This window comes from Colletotrichum chrysophilum (assembly GCF_026319265.1).
Source record: "Colletotrichum chrysophilum strain AFK26 chromosome Unknown scaffold_173, whole genome shotgun sequence".
Classification (NCBI taxonomy): domain Eukaryota; kingdom Fungi; phylum Ascomycota; class Sordariomycetes; order Glomerellales; family Glomerellaceae; genus Colletotrichum; species Colletotrichum chrysophilum.
The window spans coordinates 79,853-92,803 of NW_026517460.1; the positions used below are offsets into that span (position 1 = coordinate 79,853).

Consider the following 12,951-nt stretch of genomic DNA (forward strand, 5'->3'; position numbering starts at 1 on the left):
GTACGCGGAAAAGCTTCCAATAACTTAGCTTCGGCGCATGGAGCACTCCGACGGGTCAATACAGGCGAACAATGATATGAGTCGTGTCAATCTAGGCTAGAATCAGCTTCAGCAAGACATTACTGTCTGCAACGTGCGCTAGTTGTTCTGATACAGAGGTGTATGCGTACACTGCATACGGGTTGAATAGCACGATAGAGTAAACTACACAGAATAGGGAACAAAACAAAAGTAACGTGCGCTACGGGCTGCTCCGTGTTCGTAAACACGACTAATGTATTGGCTCACCAACCTTGACCCGCCGCCAGATCTAGAAACCAGATTATGCTTATTTTCGCTTTGGTCTGTTTCTCTTCCCTGTCTATCTGCCCGGCGCAGTACTGTGCAACTAAGCCGTTGACAGCACCGGCATCCCTTATTCAGCCAAGGCCTTGGACATCCTCTTGTTTGGGGTTTATTTCCGCGATATGGCCATGGTCCCATTACCCAGAGTTCTGAGTCAGGTCGTCTAAAGTTGCTGTCACAGAGTGGGTATTCTAAGGTGCATCAGGTTGCGTTGGGCTGTTGAACGAAGTACGCGATTGCGCCTTCACGGAGAACTGTGGGAGTCCGACGGAAACGCATTTACCTTTTCCGGTTGTAGGGTTGAATGTTGTCATTGATGCACAATTGAGGCTGAAGGCGTGGAGATCGGCTGCACATACTCGTCGGCAGGCGGTGCCATCATCAGCGAACTAAAGACAAAGGCAAAAGCGCACGCCCCTTGCTTGGCAACTTCATTGCTCTGCGTCACAGCAAGGATCGGGCAAACATTACCCTACTCAAAACTCAAACGCAGCGGGGGGTCCTTATACGTTTCGAAGAGCAATTCGCCCCGTGGTGCGGCCCGGCAAATGGGGCCTAAACTCAAAATCAGTTGTTCGTCGCACCTCCCCCCAGTCATCTCTTCCCCGTCTTTTCTGTCTCTCTGTTAACATTCTGGGTTGGCCGTCCGGACGCCCTATCCTCATGCCGTCCTATGCTGCCTCGCCAGCAAATCGCCCAATGATAATTGACTTTCACGACCTGGAAACTTTGAGGGTAACATGAGATTCATGCACACGTGGAGTTTCCACGCCGACGTGAACGTCCAGAACCCTGTCCTCTGAGCCGAAAGTCGACCGGATCTCATGAACACCTGTGACCTACCGGCGTACAGGGAAAGCTGCCGATACGAGTTGCTCCTTCTCGGCACTTGACTACATCTCCGGAAATTGGCCGATCGCGATCGGTCTTCGCACTTCATCTTTGAGTGCGCGCGCCTTCAACGTCTTCCAAGGCTGCAGAGGAGCGAGAAGAGGATGGCCATGGATGGATACAGGATACGAAAGCCGACCGGACCTCGCGATCGCAAAGCGGCCGCGGCTGCTCGACAATGCCCATCTTGCCGCCAGCTATGGGCAATGGTCAGTCATATTCTGACTCGTTGTTACACGAAGAATACTTACCAGACTTATAGTGCGAGTGTCGACGGATCCGTCAACGGAAGAGATCGTTGTCGTCTTCCACCTCAGCGTCGCCAATGAGCCATTCATCTCCAGTTACTGTTGGCTCAAAAATTACAACACCTGGAGATCTCAATACCACGCCGGGTGCATTGGAACCTTTGCCGCATGAAATCACGACTGCTTTCTTCGCGTTCGTCGGAGATTCGCCATCGCCCCTCACGGATGTATTTTCACTCTCATTTCTGAGAACATACCTGGAAACATCCATGCCCGTGAGGGCTATTGTCACGACCATCGGCAAAATTCTTCTCGAGTTTCAAAAAGGGGGAGACGTGAATAAAAAGCAGGCGGCTGCAGCTGCGGTGGCTGCCTCAGACCGTCACAAGCTGAATAATTTCTTGGATATCCTCACATCGCCAGAGTGCCATGATCAACATCTGACGCTGGTATTTGGCATTCTCCTCGCTTACATGGAGGCAAGTCAAGAGATCCCGGCGATAGGATGTGGAAAATTGGTTTAACTAACAACTCCAGGCCATGGTAGCCCGTTCATGGCTCCTGTTCCAAGCAGTATTACGCAAGTTATCAGATAAAATACAGGATCAACTAAAGAAAGAACGACGAGGCCCTCATCTTTATTTCGATAGGGGCCTTCTCATCAACTATTCTCTTATGGCTGGCTACCACGCTATGATCTCATTTGAAGACACATATCTCGTCGATGTTGACCTCTACGATCCTTCGCCATTCGCAGACATTGACTCAGCTACCAGCAACATCCGCGCAAATGCCGCGATCCTCCATCATTACTGCAAATACGTCGTGAACTTTGCTCGACTGCACCACAGGTAAGTCTCACTATCATAAACAACATATCCGTGTATTGGAGGGTTGTTAAGCCTGGAAAAATTGAATACAGAGCCACAAAATGGGTGAGACAAGCGCGTCAGATCATTGCAGACCGTCAAACCGAATCCGAAGCAACGGAGGACGAGCTCAAGGAGGCTCTGGCAAGCTATGGGTTGCTAAAATCCGGAAAGGAGGTTGTCGAAAGCTCTGGTAGAGTGATCGACGTGATGGAGATGTTTCGCGGCAGAGACGATGCAAGCGACGACGTGGAAGGGAACGATTTCGGTTGCATGAGAGAGGTCTTCTACCATTTCGCCCTCATGGGACTCACCCGAACCTTCTGGGACCCAACATGGAAACTCATCGACGAGGACCTCCCGCATATGCACGACATGCCTGATCTTGAAGCACATGGTGTCTTTGTTCTCGAAAGGCTAGAGCAAAGAGTTCCTATGCTAGGTCTTGAGTCATGGTGCTACTTGGTAATTTTGATGGGTGTTGCAATGGAGGTTAGGCAGGTGGAATATCAGAAGAGGGTGGAAGTTGTGGTCTCAGACATCGCAGGAAAGGGGTTTGCCTGCGCCGAGTCGATGTTGGGTGACATGAGGCTGCTTTGGGGGATGGATTATGCGGCCCAACACGACAGCAGCATCGGTCCGACCTGCTAATACGGAGAACTAAAGTATCGGCCGAGGAAACATTGAGGAATCTTGCATGATTTCATGTCCCCGAAGAAAAATATGAAATAATATGAGAAGCCGTCGCAAGGTCCTAGAACCAACGTGCATAGGTTTGTAAAAAAAAAAAAAAAAAAAGTGATGTTGCGGGGCCCTGTGCTTGGTACCATGCTATTGCGCTTATCCCCGTTGCGACACTGCACCCTTGACTTCGTTTCTGATATGGATATCTGTGTTAGATGTTAGATCTACAGCCTGGGTAAATCTTCTCCCCTAGAACCAGCCGTTTTCCAATTTCAATGAGTGTTGAAAACCACTAATTCATTATATACAAGCCAATGACAGCACAAGCTGCTCGTTAGCTCGAATGACGTCATGTCCAAACACGTAGGTGCTTCCCCGCAGTAGAGGTCGCACAGCAGACGCACCGATCTACCACTACCACCTCTTGACGCCTCGCGAAATATTCCGATTACAGGAACTACAAGATCACCTATCGGTTTTCACAGATCTACAGTCGACACTATGGCGCCGCCAATTTGTACTAAGACGTTTAAGCTCAATAATGGTGTGCTGCTTCTTACCAGGGAAAGGTTGCCGGACTGACAGGGCAAATCCTAGGACTCGAATTCCCTGCCGTTGGATTGGGAACTTGGCAAGGTAAGTATAAAAGCCTTGGCTTGTTTAAGCACAATATATTGACATGCTACAGGCAGTCAAGGAACGGATGACGCCAAGGCCCTAGAAGAGTCCATCATCCACGCCCTCAAGGTCGGCTACCGCCTTATCGATACTGCCCAGCTTTATGGTGTCGAGGAGGTCGTCGGCAAGGCCATTCGCAACAGTGGGGTTCCTAGGTCTGAGATCATTGTGGTGACCAAGTTCTGGGGAGAGTGGCACCACGACCCGGCGGCAGCTTTGCAGATCTCTCTCGATGCTCTCGGCCTCGACTACATCGATGTGATCCTGATGCACTGGCCGTGGGCCACCACACCCGCCCCTGAGAAGAAGGTTCTCAAGAAGTGGGAGAGCCCTACCTTTATCGAGACCTGGAAGTTGATGGAGCCTCTGGTTGGGGAGAAGTGTAGGTCCATTGGCGTTAGCAACTTCATGCCGAAGGTCATGGATGAGCTCCTGGCTGAGGCCAAGATTGTTCCTGCCATAAACCAAGTGGAGATGCACGCATTCAACCCTAACCTGAAGCTGGTGCCTTACTGTCAAGAGAAGGGCATCCATGTGATGGGCTGGAGGTGAGACCGCCAGCTCCTTTGGCACCAGAGATTACTAACTTTATCAGTACCCTGGGCGGATCGCGGTCCGCGCAGAATGAAATCCTCACTCACGAACTCTTCACCAGCATCGCAAAGGCGCATGACTGTTCCACCGGCGTTGTATCGCTGTCCTGGGCTGTCCAACGTGGAACTAGCATTATCCCGAAGAGCGCGAACAAATCGCGCATTGAGGAGAACATCCGCTTGGTCACGCTCACCGATGAGGAGATGAACAAGATCAACGACGCCCACAAGACGATCAGGAAGGAAAGATTCTCTAACAACATCGAGTCCCAGCACATGGTCATCGATGGCGTTATGACTCAGCAGGGCTGGACTTACGTTGACATGGGATACGAGGACGAGAATGGAAACTGGTTGGTCTAAATCATCATCTAACTAGGTGCTAGAGGGGATAGACAAAAGGCTGGGAAATCGAGTAAAATACCGATTCAAAGTGGCGTCCAAAACCCTTTCCAGTTTACCAAGCCAAAACGTCCTGTGGGGCCTTAACCTTAGGTTCCTTGAGAACACTGCCATTCTTGGAGCTTCGCCCAGTCAAGACGTCGTAGATTCGCTGTCCAAATTGGTTGAATGCATTTGTCATACCGCCCATCTTGGTAAGCTTCTTCTCAAGCTCAGAAAGCTGGAAATCGAAAGACATCCCATCAACTGTCACAACATTGCGGTCCAGATCAATCTCGATGTTCGCTCCCATGTTTGCCTTCTCGTAAAATTGAGCATCATTGATGATGAACCCCCATAGTCCCAAAGATGGCTGATTCCTGCTGTAGATGAAGGCAAAACTCTGGGCTATAACACACTTCACCCCAGCACCTGTTGTCAAATGTTCAGCATGGTCCTTACTACTTCAGGCCGAGAAGCGCGTTGCATCCAGCCAAAGAAAGACAAACCTAGCAGTGATTGAACAGACTCCTGGCGGCTGGATCCGCACCCAAACGCCTTGCCGGCGACGACCACCTCGTGACCTTCTTTGACCTTCTGTCGGAACTCTGGAGTGGTGTGCTCAAGACAGTGGCTTCCTAACTGTTCGTTATTCTTTGATGTAAGGAGATATTGGGCCGGGGCAAGCTGATAAGCGGCAGTCAGCAACGTCAGTGTCTAATATCTGTCTTAAAAGCAGGGTCAGAGACGTACCGCATCAGTGTCAACAAAGTCTCCCAGTCGAAAGACTTTGCTCTTGATAGTGCCAGATCTTGTTGTCCCATTGTCTCCCACTCCGACGTCAGTCGGTTTGAATTCCTGCTCATCTTCGTCGCCCTCTTGTTTCTCGGCGTCTTGTCCAGGTGGCTCGACCCAGAGCGGTTGGGTGAGAGGTCCCTCGGGAAGTGAGCCTTTGCCTTTGATGCTGTTCCATCGCTCATCTGGCACAAGATCGATGAGCTCCTGCGGCGATGTCACGACCATGTTAAAGGACGACGCAGCGACCGTCGCGGCGGAAGCCAAACTACCAATAACCCCTATTACAGACCATCAGTTCTAGTGAATATCAAAAAGACACATCCGTATTTCAAAACCACTTACCCTTCCCCATTCGATTTTCAAAGTTGCGGTTTTGGCTGCTCAACCAGACCTCACCTGGCTGGGCCATATCCGCACCCATACCCACGCAATAGCTGCATCCTGGAACACCGATGGTGAAGCCAGCACGTTCATAGATCTCTGCGAGCCCAGACTTTCGCAAGTAGTCCGCGATAGGACGGCTGCCCGGCACCACTCGGCGGTTTCCTCCCGCAACGGGCTGCTTTCCTGCCTCGAGACCAGCTTGCAGGACCAATGCTCCCGTTATGAGATCTTCCTCCGCCGTTGTGCATGCGCCGATGAATACGCCATCGAGATTTGTGCCTGCAACCTCTGACACGGGCACAACGTCATCGGGACTAGGATATCGAGCCACGAATGGTTGCGCCAGAGATATGTCAATGATGTGAGACTCAGCGTATGAACAACCTTCGTCCGGCTTGAAGTAGTAAGAAGCGGTCTTGTGATGAGCCGTCTTTCGGGAATCGATGAACTGCTTGGTCACTTCATCCGCATGGAAGATGCCTGTGATACCACCAAATTCGGTTGTCATGTTGGCAACAGCGAAGCGTGCGTCGGGGCTCAGCCATCGACATCCTGGCCCAGTGTACTCTACAACTCTGTCCGCTGCAACGGTGTTGCGCTTGAGTTGTTGCAGGATATATAGGATAATGTCCTTCCCGCCTACACCTCGTCGTGGTTTGCCGATCAGGCGAATCTCAACAACCTCTGGAACCTTGAACCAGATCTCGCCAGTGACGAGCGCCATCGTGACTTCGGTGGCGCCTAGGCCAATAGCAAGACATCCATCAGCGCCCGCACTACAGGTATGAGAATCAGAACCGATGATTATCTGTCCAGGCTGTGCACGCTCGCGGTAAAACTCTGTATGCATGATGGTGTAGTTGTGGCCTTGGAACTCGGTCATTTTGAATCTCTTTCTTGCAAAGTCCATCTGGCCAACAAGCTTCTGAACAAGCGGTGTGTCCATAATCCTGGGATCAACAACATGATCGCCTGCAAGCCAAAACCTGGAGTTCGAGAAAATACCAGGATCTCCAAGCTTGTTGTACGCTTGAAGCATGCCCTGTGATACGTTATCGGGGTTGCTCTCCACAAAACTAAGCGCCCAAACTCACGTGCCAAGTTGCTTCACTGGCCATGACCCAGTCAACGGAAATCCTGATAGTGTCCCCAGTGCGTACCCATCCTGGAAGATTTACATCGTGCAAGGCGAATATTTTCTCCGTGACGTTCATAGGACGGCGGCCAGCGGGCCTATTGACCAAGGGCACGATTGGTCCGCCGCACCTTTCGGCTGAGTTGAGAGACTCAAGCCCTACAGATTCGATTCTCAGTACGACCCGAACAGCGGGCACGTTCTTGGCACTATATAAGAAAGAACGAGGGAGTGAGAGTTCTTACATGCGGATGCCAAAAGTACGACCTCATCTATGTCTTTTTCTGATAAGTTCATGTCCGTTGAAAGTCCCATGCCTCCGTAGTCAGGAGATCCAGTGGCGATAGTGAGAACCTCTTGGATTGCGCCTGCTTCTTTAGGATTTCCATCTTCAAGCAGCTTCTTTGAGAGCGACGATAGAGTTGAGAGAGCATTGATACCCTGGTCTACTTATAGTCAGTACAAGAAACTTGGTCTTTCCACCGTCGATTCCGCAATGGTTCGCCAGGAAGCACGGGATTTCGGACCTGCTGGAGCCCAGCCAGCATTGATGCCAGCATTTCTGGTTGCTTTCAGTATTTCTAGGACCCGCGTTTGGAAGCTATTCGCGGCCATCGTGGAGTAGGATGCTTCGTGGTGGTCACTGGCAAAGTCTAAGGTAGATCGACGAAAATCGTGAGGGTTCAACTTAGAAACTGCTCACTACCACAGCGTTCTTCACATCTGCTCCGGGGAAATGCTCTCTGGGGTGGCCAGCCGGTGCTTTTTCAGTGTGGTTGGGGTCATATGTTAAAGTTTAAACTTGCTGGGCTGGACCAATGCTTCGGCCCGTATTACAACACATGCATCCGGGATGCCTGGGGTGCGCAAGTCAGGGCGAAAACGACGCAGTCTCATCCGTGCGTTCCACGCATTTCACGTGGGGTTCCGACCATAGTAAGTATTACTTTCTCATTGTTCAATCTCGAAGCTCGGTGAGCCCTCAGTTGAAGGATCTAGTCGGCTGTTACTGTTTGCGCGGATCATATTTCTTCCTCTCGACACATGGAAATAACTACACTGCTATCTATCATGAGAAGCACTAGATATCCTCATGCATGCCCCTTTTGATTCAAATACGATCTCGCTACTGTCTCATAGGTGACGAACTCAACTTGCGTTCCATGACCTTTCATCCACAGCACCATGCTCTCAATAGTTCCAATAATGTGTGCCATTCCAGATGTATCAGGATGCAAGATTAACGGAAACACGAAATCCGCAGGACCTTCGCCGTCCGGTCCATGATTCCAAAGCCAAGTGAATCTGTCTTGCCACATCCTTTCAATCGACTGAGACGGCACGTATCCATGCGAGTTTTCCACGTTCGGTAGATACTGCAAGGGTGTCATATCCTCCATGTACCAGTTGGCGGGGATCTCGACGACTTTGGAAGGCTCTGGCAAAGCACACGGTCGCATCCAAGTCTGTGCAGGCTTTGAATAGTCTACCGGTACTGGAGACGGCCCTTTTGTGAGTTGATATAGCTGAGAATCGTGACCGCTTAGTGAAGAGTCATATAAGAAGCCTTCACTCTCCAGCAACTCAATCGTTTCTTCTCGCAGTCGATAGAGGGGCGCTCGGTATCCAACAGGCTTCTTTCCAGTGAGAGATTGAGCAAGTTTGATGCACTTCTCGAAGATGTCCTTCTCTTGTTGTGTGCTTAGTCTCGTACAGTCTTCGTGACAATAGCCGTGTAACGCGACCTCTGCTCCAGAATCAATGATCAACTGGGTTTCCACGGGAAATGTCTCCATTGAATGACCCGGAATGAACCAAGTTATCTTGTCCGCAACATCCAATCGTTTGAACAGACGGATCAGACGGCTCACTCCAACATGGCCTGCGAAGAAACCTGAGGAATAGTCTGCCAAGCAGTTACGTGGGTGCTGTCCTGTGCCTAACCATCCGGAGACTGCATCAAAGTCGACCGATAGTAGTATTCGAACTTGTCGAGATGGCGCACTTATTGCTTGAGGAATCTGAGCAACAACTGAAGTCGTTTTCAATCTTCGTATGAGACCTTCAAAAGATGCGATTGCTTCAGGACTATCTCCGTTTGGAGCAACCCGAACGGGGACTCCTCCTACTTCGACGACTAGATTCCCTAGGTTAGACATGGAAGCTGCAAGCATCTTCTTGTACATGGATCATTGTCTACTTACGCTGCTCCATAAGATATTTTTCTTCAGTACAAAAGCTAACTGTAAGATGGCGAGACGCGAAGCCTTCTAAAGCTGACTTGGATGGAGATATACTTTACAGATCAGCCTAAAGGGCTCATCGTGAACAGAGATACTGAGGAGTGAGGGGTAGTTGGAGCTGCTAATGAGGGGTGAGATGTCGATAAGAAGAAACTTCGGGTGCACAGGTTCAGTCGGTCGCCATCTTTCTGCATATGCAGCTAGAAGATAGCCGAGGCCGGCCACTGCTGTGGTGTTCATTGGCGGTCAGAGCGGGTTCTGCGACAGAACAAACGCAGGCTCCAGACCGATCCGGTGTGAACAAGAGGGGTCGGCACTACCCCAGTCCACCATTACTTGATCAATCAGGTCTCCGCCGGATGTTCGTGAGCATCGTCACCCAATAGCAACGCTGATCAGAGCCAACGATAGGAGCTGGAGGATTCCACTTTTCTACTGCAAGTGCCATGGATTCGGAATTCTCGGTCGAGAAGGCCAGGGAGCAATTCCCGTCTTTGCAGAAGGACCAGATCTTTGGCGATAACGCTGGTGGCAGTCAAGTGCTAGGCAGTGTTGCCCACAGGTAAGTGATGCCTCTGACGACGACGTGCTATCGTGTAAGAGCTTACCATGATCAGTATCTCAGAGTATCTCATAACCAACAACGTCCAGCTTGGAGCAACTTACAGCACATCGCGCACATCAACCGCCAAGTTTGATGAGGCCTATCGGATCGCATCTCAGTACATCAATGCTGGCATTGACGAAATTGGTGAGGCCGACGCTGTCATCCAAGAAAATTGAAAACTAACAGGTTTTCTCAACTTCGAGTGATTGGAGCATCCACCACTCAGGTCTTGCGGAATCTCGCCGCTTCCATTAAGCTCGAAGCTGGCGATGAGCTTATTCTCTCCGAGATTGACCATGAGTCGAACATTGATCCATGGCTGCACTACGCCCAAATCGCTGGCGCGAACATCAAGTGGTGGTCGCCAGCTGATCGATCGAACCCGAAGCTTGATGCCAAGACCCTTCAAAGTCTATTGACTACCAAGACACGCCTTGTGGCCTGTACACATGCTAGCAATATTCTTGGTAGCATTCATGACATCAAGGCCATTGCCGATACGATACACGAGATTCCCGATGCCCTTCTTTGCGTGGACGGCGTTGCCTACGCTCCACACCGGGCGATTGACGTAAAAGAGCTTGGCGCAGACTTTTATGCCTTTTCTTGGTACAAGGTGAGCTCCCCGAGTCTATGAGATTATTGATAAAGAATGAAAGCATCTGGCATCAGTATCACATGAATTGACACGTGGAAATCAGGTCTATGGACCTCATATCTCCCTTTTATACGGTTCACGCAAGTCCCAGGAACAATTAAAACCGCTAGGACATTATTTCAATCCATCTGCAAGTTTGATGGATAAACTGGAGCTCGCCGGTGCCAGCTATGAGCTGACACAATCTATCATACCCCTTGTCGCTTATTTGGGGAAGAACCCCAAAAAGACATGGGATGAGATCACCCAGCACGAAGAAAAGCTTCAGAAGCGCCTTATTGAGTACCTCGACTCAAGACCAGACATTTCCATCCGTGGAGAAACTTCATCCGAGGCCGCAGTTCGACTACCGACTGTGAGTTTCACGGTGAGGGGAAGATCCTCACAGAGCGTGGTAGAGGCTGTTGAAACACAGTCGAATATCGGAATTCGCTGGGGTCACTTCTTCTCCAAGAGACTGGCTGAAAGGACTCTCGGTCTCGACGATGATGGCGTAGTGCGGGTCAGCCTAGTGCACTACAACACCGGTGAGTAACATCGTGATTCCTGCCTTTTGCAGACATGCTTCCCAGAGAGCTTACACCAAGGCGTGTTAGTGGACGAGGTTGAGGCAATTGTCAGGGTTCTGGATAAGGTTTTGGGTCCAATTTAACGAAGTCGGAGAATGATGGGGCTGCGGATTACGGGGTCAGAATGAGGGGCAGGAGTGCCGACCACCGGCGCATTCTCACCTATGCGGAGACTTTCGGGGGAGTCAGATTAGGTCCTATCTAAGACCCCACCCCAACTTCCAAAACACCCCTACTTATGAAACAGCATTTTTGATACATTACGACCCTCACTATAATAATTATACTTTTTTATATTACTAAATATCTTAATTAATCTATTATAAAAATATACAATTTCACACTCTCTTTATTATCTAACGATTTGTCACGGGCTAGAGCCCGGCCGAGATCTCCGGCTTTGCCGGGGCAGTTACCGAGATCCGGCGGAGCCGGATCCACTATTCTACCGTGGCACACCGCCTAGCCCGACCACGTATCTCCGTAGCTAGGCGCTCACTCTTGTAAAGTCCTTCTCCTCTTCAGCCGACGGCACCTCTACGTTGAACAAGCCTAGGGGCCAGCCCCTTACACGATTTACTTTCAAATAATACTAATTTTACTTATTTTAATTTATTCTAAACCTCCTATTTCTTTTTAATTGTCTATTTACTTACTTTAAAGTATTTACTTATATTTAGCTTAACTTTTATATATATTTTTAGCTATAAAACGTTAACTTATACTCTAAGAGAGTCAATAATCTATTAATTATTAGTATTAGATATATTATTAAAGTTTAAATACTTACTTACTTTCTTAATAAATAGTATATATATTACTAAATTAATATTTTTTAGCTTTAACTATAAACTATTATAAAATAACTATTTAAATTACAATAAATTAATAGAAGATTTAGGTGTTTTAACTATAATACTTTCTAAAGTTATAATAATATTCTAATTATTTATAGATATTTATTTCTATAAAAAAGCTTTCTAAATATCTATAAAAATAGAAATAAAAATAAACTTATTTATTAATGGTTTTATAATATTAATAAACTATAATTTTACTGCTAATTATCTTATTTTAATAATATACTCCTATAAAGTTTCTAATTTTATATATAAATAGTATTAAAAAGTTCTACTTATTAATTAATATTAAATTTAGCTTAAAGTTATAATTTACTAATTAATACTTATATAATACTTTTAGAAGTAAAAAGACTAATAACTACATTAAGTAGCTAAATAATATATAATAAATATATAAATAGATATACTAAGTAAATATTATATATATAGTATTACTATATAATATTATTAGAAATATAGCTGTTATAGCTATTAATAATTAATAAATACTTAGATTATAGCTTTTTTAACCCTATAGTAATTTTAGTATAAATATTTTATTTAACTACTTAAGATTAATAATATTTAATATCTAACTATTTATTAATAATATAAACTACTATTTTTTAAACTTTTATAGATTATTAGAGAATTATTACTACTAAATAGTTTTCTCTTTAAACAAAGTAAAGAAAAATAAGTATATATTAATAATAGAAATATACTTAATAACTATTATCTAAGTATAATTTTTACTACTTTATGTTAACATATAACATTCTTTTATAATAATAATAATAATATAAGAATAATAATCACGCTTAACTTACTTTAATATTCTACATAAAATAAACTAATAACATTTAAGGTATAAAACCTTAAATAAAAAGGCAATTGATAGGGACGCATGACGAATTGATACGGACGCATGATCCTCTCGGACGCATGAGAATTTGGTTCTCTCATTGGTCCAAAAAATAAATGTTAGTGCATTCCGATTCTGCCAGCTCCCAGACAAGTACCTAG

At 47.1% G+C, this 12,951-nt stretch overlaps 4 protein-coding genes across 4 annotated transcripts; 3 read left to right on the forward strand and 1 right to left on the reverse strand.

Annotated features, from left to right (window-relative positions):
* Window positions 1-2,177: 2,177 nt before the first annotated feature.
* On the forward strand, window positions 2,178-3,004 carry COL26b_012375 (uncharacterized protein; the record flags this gene model as incomplete). Its single annotated transcript, XM_053185020.1, has 2 exons — window positions 2,178-2,335; window positions 2,407-3,004. The coding sequence occupies 2 exons, from the start codon at window positions 2,178-2,180 to the stop codon at window positions 3,002-3,004; spliced, it is 756 nt and encodes a 251-aa protein (XP_053031054.1).
* A 534-nt stretch (window positions 3,005-3,538) lies between these two features.
* On the forward strand, window positions 3,539-4,671 carry COL26b_012376 (uncharacterized protein; the record flags this gene model as incomplete). Its single annotated transcript, XM_053185021.1, has 4 exons — window positions 3,539-3,581; window positions 3,635-3,673; window positions 3,726-4,263; window positions 4,311-4,671. The coding sequence occupies 4 exons, from the start codon at window positions 3,539-3,541 to the stop codon at window positions 4,669-4,671; spliced, it is 981 nt and encodes a 326-aa protein (XP_053031055.1).
* A 94-nt stretch (window positions 4,672-4,765) lies between these two features.
* COL26b_012377 (uncharacterized protein) lies at window positions 4,766-6,754 on the reverse strand (the record flags this gene model as incomplete). The annotated part of the gene is made up of 4 exons (XM_053185022.1): window positions 4,766-5,121; window positions 5,199-5,376; window positions 5,443-5,765; window positions 5,830-6,754. 4 exons carry the CDS (start codon window positions 6,752-6,754, stop codon window positions 4,766-4,768), a joined length of 1,782 nt encoding a protein of 593 aa, XP_053031056.1.
* A 2,941-nt stretch (window positions 6,755-9,695) lies between these two features.
* Window positions 9,696-11,049, forward strand: COL26b_012378 (uncharacterized protein; the record flags this gene model as incomplete). The annotated part of the gene is made up of 4 exons (XM_053185023.1): window positions 9,696-9,811; window positions 10,043-10,472; window positions 10,732-10,869; window positions 10,903-11,049. 4 exons carry the CDS (start codon window positions 9,696-9,698, stop codon window positions 11,047-11,049), a joined length of 831 nt encoding a protein of 276 aa, XP_053031057.1.
* Window positions 11,050-12,951: the final 1,902 nt, after the last annotated feature.